At 38.7% G+C, this 15,289-nt stretch overlaps 1 protein-coding gene across 1 annotated transcript in view; it reads right to left on the bottom strand.

The window, feature by feature from the left end:
- Nucleotides 1-414: 414 nt before the first annotated feature.
- Nucleotides 415-15,289, bottom strand: part of BICC1 (BicC family RNA binding protein 1) — a 333,194-nt gene continuing 318,319 nt past the window's right edge. Inside the window, exons 21-23 of the mRNA XM_006147081.3 lie at nt 12,234-12,394; nt 7,019-7,118; nt 415-863 (exon numbers count right to left, since the gene is read on the bottom strand). Of these exons, the coding sequence (XP_006147143.1) occupies nt 733-863; nt 7,019-7,118; nt 12,234-12,394 (392 nt within the window). The 3' untranslated portion in view covers nt 415-732. The remainder of the gene's footprint in view (nt 864-7,018; nt 7,119-12,233; nt 12,395-15,289) is intronic.

Genomic DNA, 15,289 nt, shown 5'->3' with positions numbered 1-15,289 from the left:
ATCCAGTACTATCGCAAATAAAAATTTGACGCAGTCAGAAAAGTGTGACTAAATCTGATCTGTACCAATATATCAGATGACATGCAAATGAGAGAGAGAATTTCCACAGGACAAGAAATTAGAACATGTAAAGTGCTGAGAGACCCCAATAATTATTTTAAAGCAGTACCAGAAAATTCCACTTTGATTATTATTTTTTTTTAACTCCCTAAACACCAAAAGAGACAAACAAACAAAAAGTAACTTCTTAGTTTTCTGGCATCCCAGATGTCAATTCATCCTTCATTTTAAGTAAAAAAAAAAAAAAAAAAAAAAAAAAGTGCATTTGTTATATAGGTAACAAAAGAGACAAACAAACAAAAAGTAACTTCTTAGTTTTCTGGCATCCCAGATGTCAATTCATCCTTCATTTAAAAAAAAAAAAAAAAAAAAAAAAAAATCAGTGCATATGTTATATAGGTAAATAAAAACAGGAACTAAAGCCTTATCCTCTTACTGCAGATTCTGTCCAACTGCCGTATAAAAAAGTAATCCACATCTGGGCTCTGTATGACAACATAAAAGCATTTTCTCTTGTCTTCCTTTTTTTGCCACAATGTACAGGTGTGCGTAAGACGCTTTGGTCCTGATGCCAGACACCCAGAGTGCTGAGGACGGTGTGCAGTGAAGGCTGTTCACAGATGTCCTGTGTCCAACTGTACAGTTAGTTGGCATCGTGTGCCCAGGGTACTGCTACCAGCGGCCGCTGACACTAGCAATGTCCGAGTGATACTGACGGGGCAGCCTCCCACTTGCTCCGCCTTCCAGGAAAGAGGTGCGTGCATTTGGCGGTTCAAAAAGCTTTCTTCGGTTTTTATTTAGTTCTAAAGAGAGAAAGAGAGATTGTTAGGAGTGCAGCAGAGACGTTATATATATACCACTGGGTAAGGTATTAGTACTCACGAAATGGCGATGCCATAGATTTGGGTGGGAAAAGTCAAGTCTGATAGCAAAAGGAAAACTTTGAGTTAACAAGATGTTTCTGAAATACTAGAAAGTCTGATATTAAAGGCATTATATTGCCCTAGAGAATCAAGGACAGCAAATAGTTTTTATTGTGGTTTCTTTTTTTTTTTTTTTTAAGAATTTTTTTATTTACATTTATTTATCTATTTTAATTTTACCGGAGAGGGACAGAGTGAGAGGGAAAGTGAGAAAGCAAGTCAACAGGTCCGGGACTCGAACCACAGTCAGCCAAGTGAGAGTCGAGCCCCCTTAACCACCATGCCACCTGCTAGCCCCTATTACAGTTTCTAAACTCCAGACAGTGAACAGTTTTTGACTGCAGCCTGCAAACTGGGGGATATGTCATTCTCAGAACACTTTTACCTAGTTAAACAGTTTGAGTTGCCTCAAATGACACATCAGAGGCAAAGGGGACAATGAGAGCCGAAAAGCATGTGAGAGGATGTATTACCAATGACTCAGAAAACCATTGCAGTTACTGAGCTCGTCCATGTCAAACACAGGAACCATTAAGTTACTGAAGTCAGACATGAAAAGACCGACCCAAGAATGTGAGAATATGGAAGAAGCACCCTGAAGTATGAAGCCACAGTCCTCGGGGCTCTGCCAACAATTAAAGCCCATGCTGCTTAAGTCAGAAATAGGTGTGTGAAGAATAAAAGCAGGAGTTTTCTTTTACTGAAAAAAACCAACTTAGTAAAACAACCAACACTTGAATCCAAATTTCCAGGGCAAAACTGAGCTATCCTCTTCTAATAGTAGAAAAACCAGAGTACTTATAAAATATCATTTTGCTTGTCTTTTACCAACTAAAAATTATTAACTGGAGAGGTAAAAAGTCAATTGAAGTGGATTAACCTGTCTAAGATTATGTACAACCTTTCCCTCCCCCAAAGGACCTTCAAATTACTGGAGGAATTAATGGAACTCTTTTAATGAACTCATGCAAGTACACAGAACTGGAATTAGAGTTTCGGATAGCTATCAATGCAAATATATTCACATTATTCCATTTTAAATGGTCTAGAATGGTTATATAGTTGACTTGCTTTATATTGTTGCCTGTTTGGGTTTTTTTGTTTTATCTTTGGAAGGGGGCTAGAGCAGGTGTTCAACACCTTATCTTGGCATGGTACTCAGTGCTTCTTCAACCACATAAACTCAATCTCCATGTGAATTTTGAAATTATGCTATACGCTTTGGCAGCTGCAGTAATGCTGAGGATGGTGAGAACAGACTTAGGGTGTAACTGGTTACAGGGGGTTAGGGACAGCCATATGGCTAGATGTACTCCTGTCTTCCGAGTTCTGGAAAATGGACCCATACGTCAGTGTGTCACTCCACTGCCTTCCAAATTGTGAACACTTGAACACTTGCCCTCTGGGATCAAAGCAACAGTGAAAACATTGCTAATATATAAGTCTTTTCTTTTTTTTGGGGGGTGGTGTTGGGGAGAGGTTTTTACTATAGGGCGTGTGCACTCACCAGAAATAGAGAGAGAGACAGAGAGACAGAAAGTGAGAAATCACCCCCTGGGGAGATAGCCACACTGCAATCCCTTCTCCTTCATTCTCCTCTCGGGATCTTGGGCACACACGCACATGCGCCCAGCGTGAGTTTAAGCCACTGGGTCCAGGACTCAAACCACAGTTGATTACATGGGAGTCCAGCGACGTAGCCATTATGCTAACTGCTGGTCCCACTAATATCTAAGTCTTAGGAGAGGAGAAAAGTAATAGTGACTTATTGGAGCTTATATAGCAAGCACAGAAAAATTATTTTGTCTTACTGAAAACCTCCTTCCAGGGTAGACAATACTATCATTCTCCATTTTATGGATAAAAAAATATGTTTTAAAACATAAAATCACTTGCCCATACAGCTATGAAGTGGCAGGGGTCAAGGCCTGGCCACAGAGCTGTGGCAGCTTGTCCAACAGAGAAGACCAACGGAGGGATCATAAATACAATCCGGGAAGCTGGTAGCTCTAGCTATACCTGACAACAGAACCTTATTTCATATTTTACTATATCACATTTTTCTCTTGACTAGGAAAAGCAAAGCTGAAACATTCTGGGGAAGTAGGAAGATTATCTTTACAAGCAAAAGGCATGCAGACATGTGTGCTGATGGCTAAGGTTGTAAGTTTCTGCAGAAACACAACTGTTTTACTCTTCTTACTAAAACTTGAACACACATATCTTGTTCAAAAAAAAAACACAACACGTCAAAATTCAGAAATCAAAGTAAAATTGAATATACTTAAAGGAAAATCTATAGGAGAGTTAAGAATAAATGAGTCTCCTCAAGTATAGAGCCTAGGAGAGTTTTATCACCTTCAAACTAGGAGACTATCTTTGGCCTGCATTTTCTCCTGGGGAGAATAACCTACAAATCAGGAGGACAGTCACATTATGGAGAAGAAAAAGGAAGGAATGCAGCCAAACAACATTCTCCCTGGCGCAAACAGCATGATAACATGTAGGGTTGAGCACATGAAAACAACTGGGCCACTGAAGACTTTCTTTTTAAGATAAGCTTTATTCTGACAAGTCGCATCAACTACATCTTTGAGAGAGTAAAATGATTGTGAGGGAATTCAACCATTCCCTGAAGGTGCAGTTTCTATTTCTAAATGTAATGCACAGAGATAAATCTTCTAGAGGGGTTATCAAGGATCAAGTCCTACTGAAAAAACTTAGGGATTTTGTTTGTGTTGTTTTTAAACTTAAAAAGCACATTCCCTCCTCTGATTTATTTATTTATTTATTTTTTAAATAAGCCTAAGGGGTAGTTTGGGAAAATACCAACCTTTTTCTTTGAAATTCCAAGGTTCACACAATCCTGGCAGCTCTCAGGATCTTGTTGCGGATCTGAACAGAGTCACAAACTAAAAGAATAGGTCGGGAAATGTTAGATCTACCTGAGGCTGTTGTGGGAAGCCTGTCAGTAGGATGCTAACCTGCCTTTCACTGAGTCTTCCTACATTTAGTTAGCCAATTACTAAAATACTCAGAAAAATGTGTAAGTTTTCAAAATATTGTAGATGTGGGGAGAAAAAAGATCAAATCTATTAATTTATCCATCTCTACTGGAAATTCAATTTCATCTCCTCCTATAAGATTAAAATAAATGTCTTCTGGCCCAAGATTAAAAACAAAACCATACCTCACACTGAAAGAACAACTACAACTATAAGTTTACAAAAATTTAAAAGAAATTTTAAGCAAACTCAGTATCTAACCAAACTGTGAAACCACAAGACAAACGGGAAGAAAGACTGCTCAGCTATCCTGCCTCTATCTACAAATGGAATGTTTGGGGGCAATAAATGTATATCTTTGTTATCACATTTAGTTGAATTAGAAAAAGAAGCTTTATAATGAAGAGTTTCTCAATAAAAAGTTATTATTTGCACAGGAAACGATTTTCCAGGTTCAAATACACTGAACAATGCAAAGCAAGATCATCCTTAAAATAATCAAATACTTCACATGGTGCAGAGCATTCATAATGCATCTTTTTCATAATTCCTAATTCCCTTTAAAAGCAAGAGGACCTGTGAACTTATGAGGACAGGCAACCGAGTAAAGTAGTATATAACCTTAACAGAACTATGCTGAAGATGATGAATGGAAAAAATATTTTGTAAAGGATTAAAAATCTTCCTAATTCCCACTCTACTCTCCAACACCTAAAGTATTCCAGATGACCTATCTACAACCACGGAAGTATTTAGAGATACGTGCTTGTTCTCTTAATGCTTATGGAGTCTGGAAGTGGGCTGCTACACAAAGAAAAAGCTCAGTTTCATTATACTGTCACTGTCATCCCACAAATCTCCAGGGAAAGACTATGGAGTTCTGGAATATGGCCTTCCATGGTATGAAAGTGCTGGCCCATAGGCATGTTTCAACAGTACAGGCATGGTGAATATACAAGTTAATCAAGAGTTATATTTCAAGCAGTACTTCAATTTCACTTGCAAATTAATAGAAGAATATGAAACTATATCGAGTTAATTTGAGTTTAGGGACAGGTCTTTGAGACTAAAGTTTAGAGTAAACAAATAAGTTAGCAAAACTGCCCTACTGCCACAGATGAGAAAAATGAAAGAACAAGGTAGTATTCTGCTAGTAACAGATAACATAAAATATTTATTTTCACTTTGATGATGTTTATCACATGAAAAGACAGATCTTAGAAACTGAAGAGACCTCACACAAATACCTATTCCAATCTACCTTCATGGTTAATAAGCCAAAACCAAAAGATATTTGGAAACTCACCCAAAGACAAAGCCCAGGTCTACTCTTTGAATCCAGTGTTCTTTCTACTGTATAAGGGGACTTCAGAAAGTTTGTGGGAAGATGGAATTAAAGTGCAAGTTTATTTCGGTGCAAGATTTTTTTCATAATACACATTTTCTATGAATGTTTTAAAGACTCTTCCTTTCATGATGATCTCATAAGTGAACAGGAATTATGTATCTGCCCTGTGGAGTGCCATTAGTGAGCCTCCTGGATACACAGGGTAAAGGAAGACTTCCAAAACTGTTCTGTGTAGAGCTCTATTCACCCATGAAGAAGCCTAACAGACTACTACCAGGAAGCTTCAATGGCTGAATTTCCATTCTTATTTCAAAGCTTTCTCTTCAGAATAGACTTCCTATGGGGAGGTGAGTGAGGTAGATAATCCATCACTAAAATAAAATGGAAAACCAATAAAGTTTTTAAATTGCATTTGCTGATCTGTTTAGTGAATGTTGTCTGGACTGACTTTCACCAGTTGAATACAACTGGCCTCATACAAGTGTATCCTGCAATTCAGTGTCCTAAAAAAAACAGTTTCCACCAAAACATGATGTTTGACTTCTGCCCTAGGTAACTGTGCTTTTGAGAGACTGACACACATAATTTAACATTCAAGAACTTGATTGGAAAGTCTTCAAAACTATTCCAATTTCCCACCCCCATTTTGACTTTCTTTCTCATATTTCTCTAAATGCCTGTTTAGGTAAATTACTGCATATTTACCAACTCTAGACACAATGTTTGACTCAATCCCTTTCAAATGATTGGCAACTAATAAATATAATGAGAGCATTTTCTGATACACAGAATATGCAACAGATGTACAAGGAAGGAGATTTAGGGAGGCAGACAACATTATTTTCTTTAATTCTCTGACTGCCTTTAGGATGTTATAATGTTCTGTGATTCACAAATTCTGCTAAAATGTTGAAAAATTTACAAAGTGTTAAGACAAGTAGTACCACCAGGTCCCAAGCTATACTAATGAGAAATTGATTTTCCTTCTCTCATTGCAATGATCTCGGCTGGTATGCAGGAACATGAATGTTTGGAACACAACATAAAGAATAATTATTGGGAACCAGCAGTTAGCGTAATGGCTATGTCACTGGACTCCCACGTAGTCGACCGCGGTTCGTGTCCCGGACCCGGTGGCTTAAAACTCACGCCGGGCGCGTGTGCGTGCGTGCCCAAGATCCCGAGAGGAGAATGGAGGAGAAGGGATTGCGGCGTGACCATCCCCCCTGGGGGGTGATTTCTCGCTTTCTGTCTCTATGTCTCTCTCTGTCTGTCTGGCGAGCGCACGCGCCTTAGAGTGAAAATCTCTCCCCCCCCCCAAAAAAAAAGAATAATTATTCACCAACTCAACCATTATTGCTTAACACAACTGTAAAAAGGAATTAATCTGCCCCTTCCACGCTTCAGTCCTGCATTGGGCAGTTTGGGTTTGATCTTTTTGAAGAGATCTGTTCTAAGGAATAAAACAATATTGTCAAGGTGGGTTTTCAGGCAATCCCTTGATGGAGGAGGGGGACAGTCTCAGCATTTGTCACACTGTTAGCAGAAGAACCTTCTGAAACCACAACCATCAAGGTGTCAACATAGTAAGGAAGAGGTTGATGGGCAGAACCAGCCCACTGCTGAGACCACTGGCAGAGGTTATGCAGGTTTTAAAATACAAGCTGAACATTTATATTCACCTGAGATTGCAAGCAGCATTTTTCTTCTGGCACCAAAGGTTGTAATTCCCAGCTCCTTCAGGTCCTGATCTGTGAGGGTAAGGAATGTCTGAAGATCGATCTGTGGGTTAAAAAGAAAAAGAAAAATTCATAACCAAGGTATTAAGTACTTATTTTCTTTCTCATTGTAAGATAAATGTGTTATTATACCTATTTAGTAATTATGTTCTGCCTACTTCCAAAAATGAATGGTAGTGTAGTGGCACAAATCTAAAGGAGAAGAATTAAAAAATAAAGGTGGTAAATCAGTGGTGACTGATTTATTGCAACTGATAGAAAAGTTAGCATTCTGGAAGCTAAGGAGAAAGGGAACTGATAAAAGGCAAAATACACATCTGTGCAAGGAGGAGAAAAATATTCCTTAGCTTCGGGTTCTGAATTTGTTAGGTATATCTTTTATTATTATTTATGATAGAGCATGTGTACACATACATGAAAGAGAGACCTGAGATGTACCACCTCCACAGGGTCTTGGTCACACCACAGTCCCCTTCCTCCAGCCCTCCACCTCACTGGATCTTGGACACTCATGTACATGTCCAGCATGTGTACTTTCTTGGTTATTTTGGTTTTGCTTTCAGGCTGACTGGGCTGGAGATTCAAACTACAGTCACCATGTGGGATCTGGCTTTGCTTGAGCAGTGTATTACTATGTCAGCCCAATATTTTTCTCTTCATAAGAACAAAGTAAATAACACAACAGATGGTATCTTCCACTATGTTCTATACAAAACTGATAGAAGAATTCCCAGACTACATCAGATCCATGGTTCACCTGGCTCCGCCCAGCAGACTATCTCTGAAAGTGTCATGAAAGAGGTATTTGCAGGAACAGTGTACATGATTGTAGTCTGGCATTGCATTCTTTGGTGAAAAATAACTCAAGGATCCTACTTTTCTTATTAAGGTAGTGTGGAGGTAGATATTAGAGTAGTAAAGATTTCAATTAAGACCCTCCCTCCCCCAGCACAGGCAATGATCTCAAAAATAGACAAGTAGGACTACATCGGGCTAAAAATCTTCTACACAACAAAAGAACCTGGACCCCTATCTCTCACCATTAACAAAAACAATTCAAACTGGATCAAAAATCTAAACATAATACCTCAAACTATAAAACTACTGATAGGAAACATAGGGCAAACTCTCAGAGACATCAGAGTTGGTAAAGACTTTTAAAATAAGACCCCTAAAGCACAAGTAATAATGTCAAAACAGACAAGTGGGATTACAGAAAGTTAAAAAGATTCTGTATGGCAAAAGAAACAATAATTAGAGAGAAGAGACAACCCTTGGAATGGGAGAATATATTTGTAAACTATGCCTTAAACAAGGGACTGATAACCAGAATATACAGGGAACTCAAGTGACTCACCTGAAAAAATAATCCAATTAAAAGATGGGAAAATAAGCTGAGCAGACAACTCTCCAAGGAAGACATACAATCAGCTCAAAAGCGTATGAAAAAATGCCCAACATCCCTTACTATAAGGGACATACATATCAAAACCACAATGAAATACCATCTAACCCCAATCAGAATGACTAAGATTAAAAAAATAAAGGATAAGTGCTAGTGAGCTATGTGAAACCCTCCTACACTCTTGGTGGGAACATACATTAGTTTAACCATAAGGGAGAACAATATGAAAATTCATTAAAAACCTACAAATAGTATTTCATATGATCCAGCAGTTCCATATCCAGGTATCTAACCAAAGGACAGGAAAACTCTCATCAGAAAATCACTTGCACATCCATGTTTGTTACAGCATTATTCACAATTGGTAAGATGTTGAATCAACCCAAATGTTCAAGAACAACTGAATGGATTGAAAAATGTGGCACATATACACTATGGAATACTATCCAGTCATTAAAAAAAAAAAAAAAAAAAAAAGAGATCCTAGAGGCCCGCAGGTGGTATAGTGGTTAAGGTACTGGACTCTCACAAGGCCAACTGCAGTTCAAGTTCTGGAACTGGTGGCTTGAAAATCACACCAGAAACATGTGCATGCATGCCCCAAATCCCAGGAAATGGTGGAGACTGGATTGTGGCATGGCCATCCCCCCTGGAAGGTGATTTCTCACTCTCCCTCACTGTCTCTCCCTGGTGAATGCATGCGCCCTATGGCAAAAACCTTAAAAAACAAAAAAAAAAATCTTTTTTTTTTTGACATTTGATACAAAGTGGATGAATATGAAAGATCTAATGCTAAGTGAAACAACCCAGACTATGAAAGAGAGGCATTGTACATCCCCCCTCAATATGTATTGAATGTCTGCCCTCTATGGCAGAAACTGAAAGACAAAAAGGAATAACAGCAGGGAAGGCAACTGTAGATACTAGAGACAGTATAACAGGGGCTGGGTAATAAGCGGTGGGAGAAAAAATATGAGGCGGGGGACATTTAACAGACAAAAAAATGGAAAGTTATCTGGTGATGATAATGCATATGGTAGTATCTTTGACTTGACTAAATATGTGTTGTATTCATGCTAGGAAAAACATTTTGCATGCTGAAAAGATAAATAGTGATTAAATATAATTTAAATAAGTAAATTTATTTTTAAAATCACCCCATTACCTTAAGAAATAGTCAATATGACTCCTTTAAGTTTTATGTCCTAAGGAAATTCTAAAGAGTCAACTTGGAGTTTATAAAAATGACTTTAAAAAAAAAATGGTGCAGAGGGACAGAAGGGCAAAGCAACAACCTCTAAAGCCAGAGGCTTGGCTTCAGATCTGAATTATACCATTAATAGTTGTGTGTACATAGGACTGAAAATGCTATTCCTTGCAGGGCTGTTGTGAACAATTAATTTAACTGCAGACATTAAGCTATGGGCTTCCCAAAGGGGCAAAATAATTGGAAGCTCTAGTTGGTAATAATGTATATTGAATACGACATCTGCAAGAATAGCTAAATGAACATTTAACATGAGGTGACTGAATGGGGATCATATTATAAAATATCCCACATGAAGAAAGCAAATTAACAAATTTTGTCACCCTAAAACAAAGTAAAATACACTTTTTATTAAATTTATGGGTCATTGAAAAATTTGTGATGTGTTTTTCTATGCAAAAATGCATCATGATTTTTCTGATGACCCATTATACTGAACACAATTTGAAATTTTCTGTTTTGATTTTGAGGTACATCTCAAATCCTACAAAATGTTAAAGTCATGATGTATTACAGTTTTAGAAATACGGTTTTTGAAATTCTATATAATAGAGATTCTCTGGTTCAAATGTCCCCAAACTTTCTCTGAGAGAGTCAGTCAGCAAATATTTTAGGTCATACTTGATAGGCCACACTGTCCCTATTAAGTACTCAATCCTGCTGTCACAGTTCAAAAGCAACCACAGGCAATAAGTAAATAAATGAGCGTGGCCATGTTCCTTGAAAACTTTACTTACAAAATCAGGCAGCAGGTCTGCAGGCCACAGTTTGTTGACTGCTGCTCTACTTAATAAAATATTAGTGTGGTTGCTTTGGCAGGACATATACTAAAATTGGAATGATAAAGGATAAAGCCATTCTGGCTATATATTCTGATGTTTTCCCCCTTCTTGGAGTAATTAGATAAGTACCTATAATACATTCATTCTATGCTTCTTCAAATAGGAAATAACACATCAGAACAAATCAAGAAAATTATTAACACCATTTAATCTCTTACTTTGAGACCTCCTGTGTCTGGAGAAGTTAAAATACTTCTTCCCTTGAACTTCCCACTAAGCTATTTTCACCTAAGCAGCAAGACTACATAAACACGTATAATTCTTTAATGTGTCATGATAAAAGTGTTACTCAACTCAGAAAGACCTTTGTTAAATGAACTCTTAGATATAAAGGGCAGAAAATGAAATCAATTCTCCAGAATTCAATACATACATGACAGTCTCTTTTTCAGTGTATAAAAAAAATGTTCTGCGATTAAGCTTAGTATCTTATGGAACCATGGGTAATAATACACTGACTTTACTATAAAAAGTACCTAATAAATTCCCTCTATTTTTTAAAATTGATCTTTCTAATAGATATTTGGAACGTAATCACATGATATGTAACATGAAATTAAGCCAACTAGTATCAAACTTGGGCCATATCTTGATTTGCAAATGATGTAAATGTATAGACCTCTTCTAAGTTTCCAAAGCAGGGGCCTGAGCAGTCCCAGCTGTGTATGGCACCACAACGGCACTACCAGTAGCATGCTCAGGGCCTTACATCTTTATACTAGTGCACGACGGACCACATCTGATAAGTCTGACCAAAAGCCATGGTAGCGATGGTTCAGAAGCCATCTTAGATCTGTTTCAGTTCAGGTAAAACCCTAACAGTAAGTTAACGAATTAACATGGTTAACGAATTAACATAGTTAACAAAAATACGATAATCTGTGAGAAGACTTCAGTAGCACATCCAGGAGGGGGTCAAAAACACCCAGAGAGGGACCAGCAGTTAGCGTAATGGCTATGTTGCTAAACTCCTATGTAGTCGACTGCAGTTCGAGTCCCAGACCTGGTGGCTTAAACTCCCTCCAGGTGCGTGTGTGTGCATGCCCACGATCCTGAGAGGAGAATGAAAGAGAAGGGATTGCGGCGTGGTCATCCCCCATGGAGGGTGATTTCATGCGTTCTGTCTCTGTCTCTCTCTGTCTTTCCGGCAAGTGCACGTGCCCTATAGCAAAAAAAAAAAAAAAAGAAAAATCTCTTCAAAAAAATAAAAATTTAAAAAAAGCACCCAGAGATACTGATTTCAGATGCTGTTATTTATTTTTAAGTGTCACAGATAAAGAGAACAGATCCAGGAAAGATATCTCATTGAGTACAGACTTGTTGCTGACCTCCGGGGAGCTGTGAATCCCAAAGTTCCTATGAATCAGTACATTCGGTCCTTTAGGCTTTTTAGCTGAAACCAGTAAAGGATGGCTATGTGTATTTTCTGCAAACACAGTTTTCTGTATTTCTGCCATCTTGTGTTTACTAGCTGCACTAAATAAATAAAAAATGAGATGACATTTTTCTCAGCAGTAAGAACAGCTGTGAGACCTGAATAAATGCTCAGTGCAAGCACAGTCATGGGTCAGTGAGAGATTTTATCCTAGAGCTCATCGTGCACACAAGCAGAACAGATACCTGGGAAAATAAATAATGACTGACCTCTTGTTGCTGGAAGACATCTGTGTATTTGCCCAGGCCCAGTTTGCTGAAGAGCTCAGGGAGGTCAGAGCCTTTGAAGGAGCTGTTCAGGTTACAACCATTGCTTCCTGTCAGCGAGGAAATGCAGTCCATATAATTGCTACTGCTGAGATAGTGTTCCGCTGAAAGGCAAAGGAGACACAGGCTTGACGTGAAAATGCCCAGAGAGAACATGGTTTAATTAAAAGTTTTAATCACCCAAATATTTCAGATTTCATTGTTCAGCTGAACAGAGCAGTAGCTGCAGAAATACAGCAATCCTTTACTGAAATATTGGCTTTTCATTAAGGAAACACTGCTTATTGCTTTCAGGGAGGCTCTTGCCATTTAAAAGACTACACTTGGGAGGCAGAGATGCAGCAACAGTGCCTCTGTAGTTAATAATCATTCATCATACTCTCCCTCAGCATTCAGAAGCACTAGCTCTTTATAATTGATTGGATGCGAATTAAAGGAGGAATTGGAAGGAGGATCCCTGGGATACAATAAAGGTGTGTGGGAAGTTATTACAAAGTCAGGCTCGTCTGGCTGGCAGGATGACTCTCCTGTGTTTTCCTCCAGTCAAACGAATTGTATGATACTGCAACATCAACCTCATTCCCTAGGAGAATATAATTATGTAGCAAATGCACAAAATAAAGTACTTGCAACATGAAGAGTAACATATGAAATGATAAGAATGATGCTGGATTTATAAAAGAAATTTATAAATTTCTGGATTTATAAAAGAAATGAATATGTCTCTTGGAAAAAAAATTCTGAGAGCCAAGCCAAGCTTTGCCTGATTTGGTGGGCAAGTCTCAACACCCTGTCTGTGGTTCCTGACCCCACTGACAAGCAAGGCTGAGTGACAGACTACTCAACTGGGCCAAGTACTTCACCAAATGCATGAACACACTACTTCGGAAGTTCCAGCAGAGTTGTGCAGCCATTTCTGTCACCCTGACCAATAGCTGTGTGGGAAACCTGTCCTCTTCCACCAATGACGCAGCTTTGGGGGACTTTCCAAAGAGGTAGAGGAGAAAAAGGAGGACACTCACATAAACCAATGAGATTCATCTATTAATAATTTACTCTGGGGATCCACATATCTGTCAAAGCTAGAACTCTGTTTATAATGTCTTTGGTGCAGTTTCTCCAGCTGTTTTCATTGCCCAACAGTAAAGTCCATTACATATCTCTAGTGGAAGGAATTCTTTTTTTCTTTCTTTTTTTTTTTTTTTGTAGAGATTTTTGCCTGAGGGTGGATTTGCTCACCCCAGAGAAAAAGAAAGAGTGAGAGGGAAAATTAGAAATCACCCCCCAGGGTGGATGGCCACACCTTAATCCCTTCGGCCCCTAGAATCTTGAACATGCATATGCACATGTGCCTGGCGTGATTTTCAAGCCACTGGGCCCAGGACTCAAAAGACAATTGGCATGTGGGAATCCAGCAATGTAACTGTTACAATATCTGCTGGCCCAAGAAGGTTTTGATAAACAAATGTTTATATCTTGTAGCCAGAATGCATAAAGAAAAGGGTCCTAGACCAAGCCCTAAAGTGTGACTGTCCCTCAGTATCCATGAAGAATTGGCTTTTGGATACCAAGCTCCATGGATGGTCACGTCCCTTATATAAAATGGTGTAGTATTTACATGTAACCTACACGCATCCTTCCCCATACTTTAAATCATCTCTAGATGGTTCTAATACCTAACATGATTAAAATGCCATGTACACCATTCTGTACTTTATTATTTAGGGAATAATGAGAAAGAACAAATGGCATGGAAGTCATTGGAAGCCTGATCATATAATTAACAATTCAAATGACAAATATACTTTCATTGAGAGTAAAAGAGGAGTTACTGAGAATTACATTAGAACAGCTAGTGTGAGCAGGATGCCCAGGGAAAATCACAAACTTGGTGACCTTGATAAGGGTGTTGAAAAAACTTGTCTAACACTGTGCATATGTTGGGTTAAGTAAAACATATTAATCTTTTTAGAGGGTTTTTTGTTTTTGTTTTTGTTTTTGTTTTTGTTTTTGTTTTTGTTTTTTGCTATAGGGTGCATGCATGTGCTTGCTGGAGAGACAGACAGAAAGTACCATCCCCAGGGAGGATGGCCATGCTGCAATCCCTTCTCCTCCAGTCTTCTCTCAGAATTTTGGGCATGCACGCACACATGTGCATGTGTTTCAAGACACTGGGTCTGGGACTCAAATCACAGTTGGCCATGTAGAAGTCCAGTGCCTTAACCATTATGCCACATGCTGGCCCTAAGTATATCAAATTTAAAACACGAATGTTTGAAAAAATGGAACTTTAATCATTCCTTTCCACTAATGAATCCCCATCTTAATCCTAAGCCTCAATTCAATTACGTAGTACAGTCCATTTTAATTATCCAATGTTATATGAAAGGAGATAAAGATAGCAGAAGAGAGGCATAAAACTAATTTACAGGGGTTATAGACTGGGCATCACTTAGACCCCGAGATCTGGGCCTGGCACCGGTCTGCGTCTCAGCTCCATCATACTGTCAGGAGCGGAGGATGCAGCAGTGACTAAGAGGAAGTCTCTAGGCTACTCCTGACAGTACGCTTGGGAATGAAGGAGTCGATCGTGCGTTCTTACTCAGACTCGGCTAACACCGTGATTGATGGTTTCGAATCTGAGGCTCCTGACTACACAGACAACTTGATTAATAAGAGCAACTGGCTGTCACTGTTACTAGGCTCATCTAGATTGCTTTTCTTCAAGTATCAAATACTCCAAGCTACCTGTTTCAGGATCCCAAATTGTCAAAAATTTGAAAGAAGACACTAGAGGCATATCCTGTGATGACTAGGTCAGTTCTGGTGTGTTTACCGATGGACGCAGCCGGAAGAGTCACTGCTGTGACAGGAACAACACTGAACTCACACACGGTCTCGGCCATGTGTGCTCGGAGCAGAAGCCCCGTGCTGTAAACGGAAGCTTTTTCCATTCTGTTTACATCTTGTCCATTTAAAAAGTCAAATCCTGCTCTTTC

The sequence above is a fragment of the Tupaia chinensis genome, unplaced genomic scaffold (genome assembly GCF_000334495.1).
Source record: "Tupaia chinensis unplaced genomic scaffold, TupChi_1.0 Scaffold000199_1, whole genome shotgun sequence".
In the NCBI taxonomy this organism is placed as follows: domain Eukaryota; kingdom Metazoa; phylum Chordata; class Mammalia; order Scandentia; family Tupaiidae; genus Tupaia; species Tupaia belangeri.
This window is presented reverse-complemented; position numbering and strand designations above follow the sequence as displayed.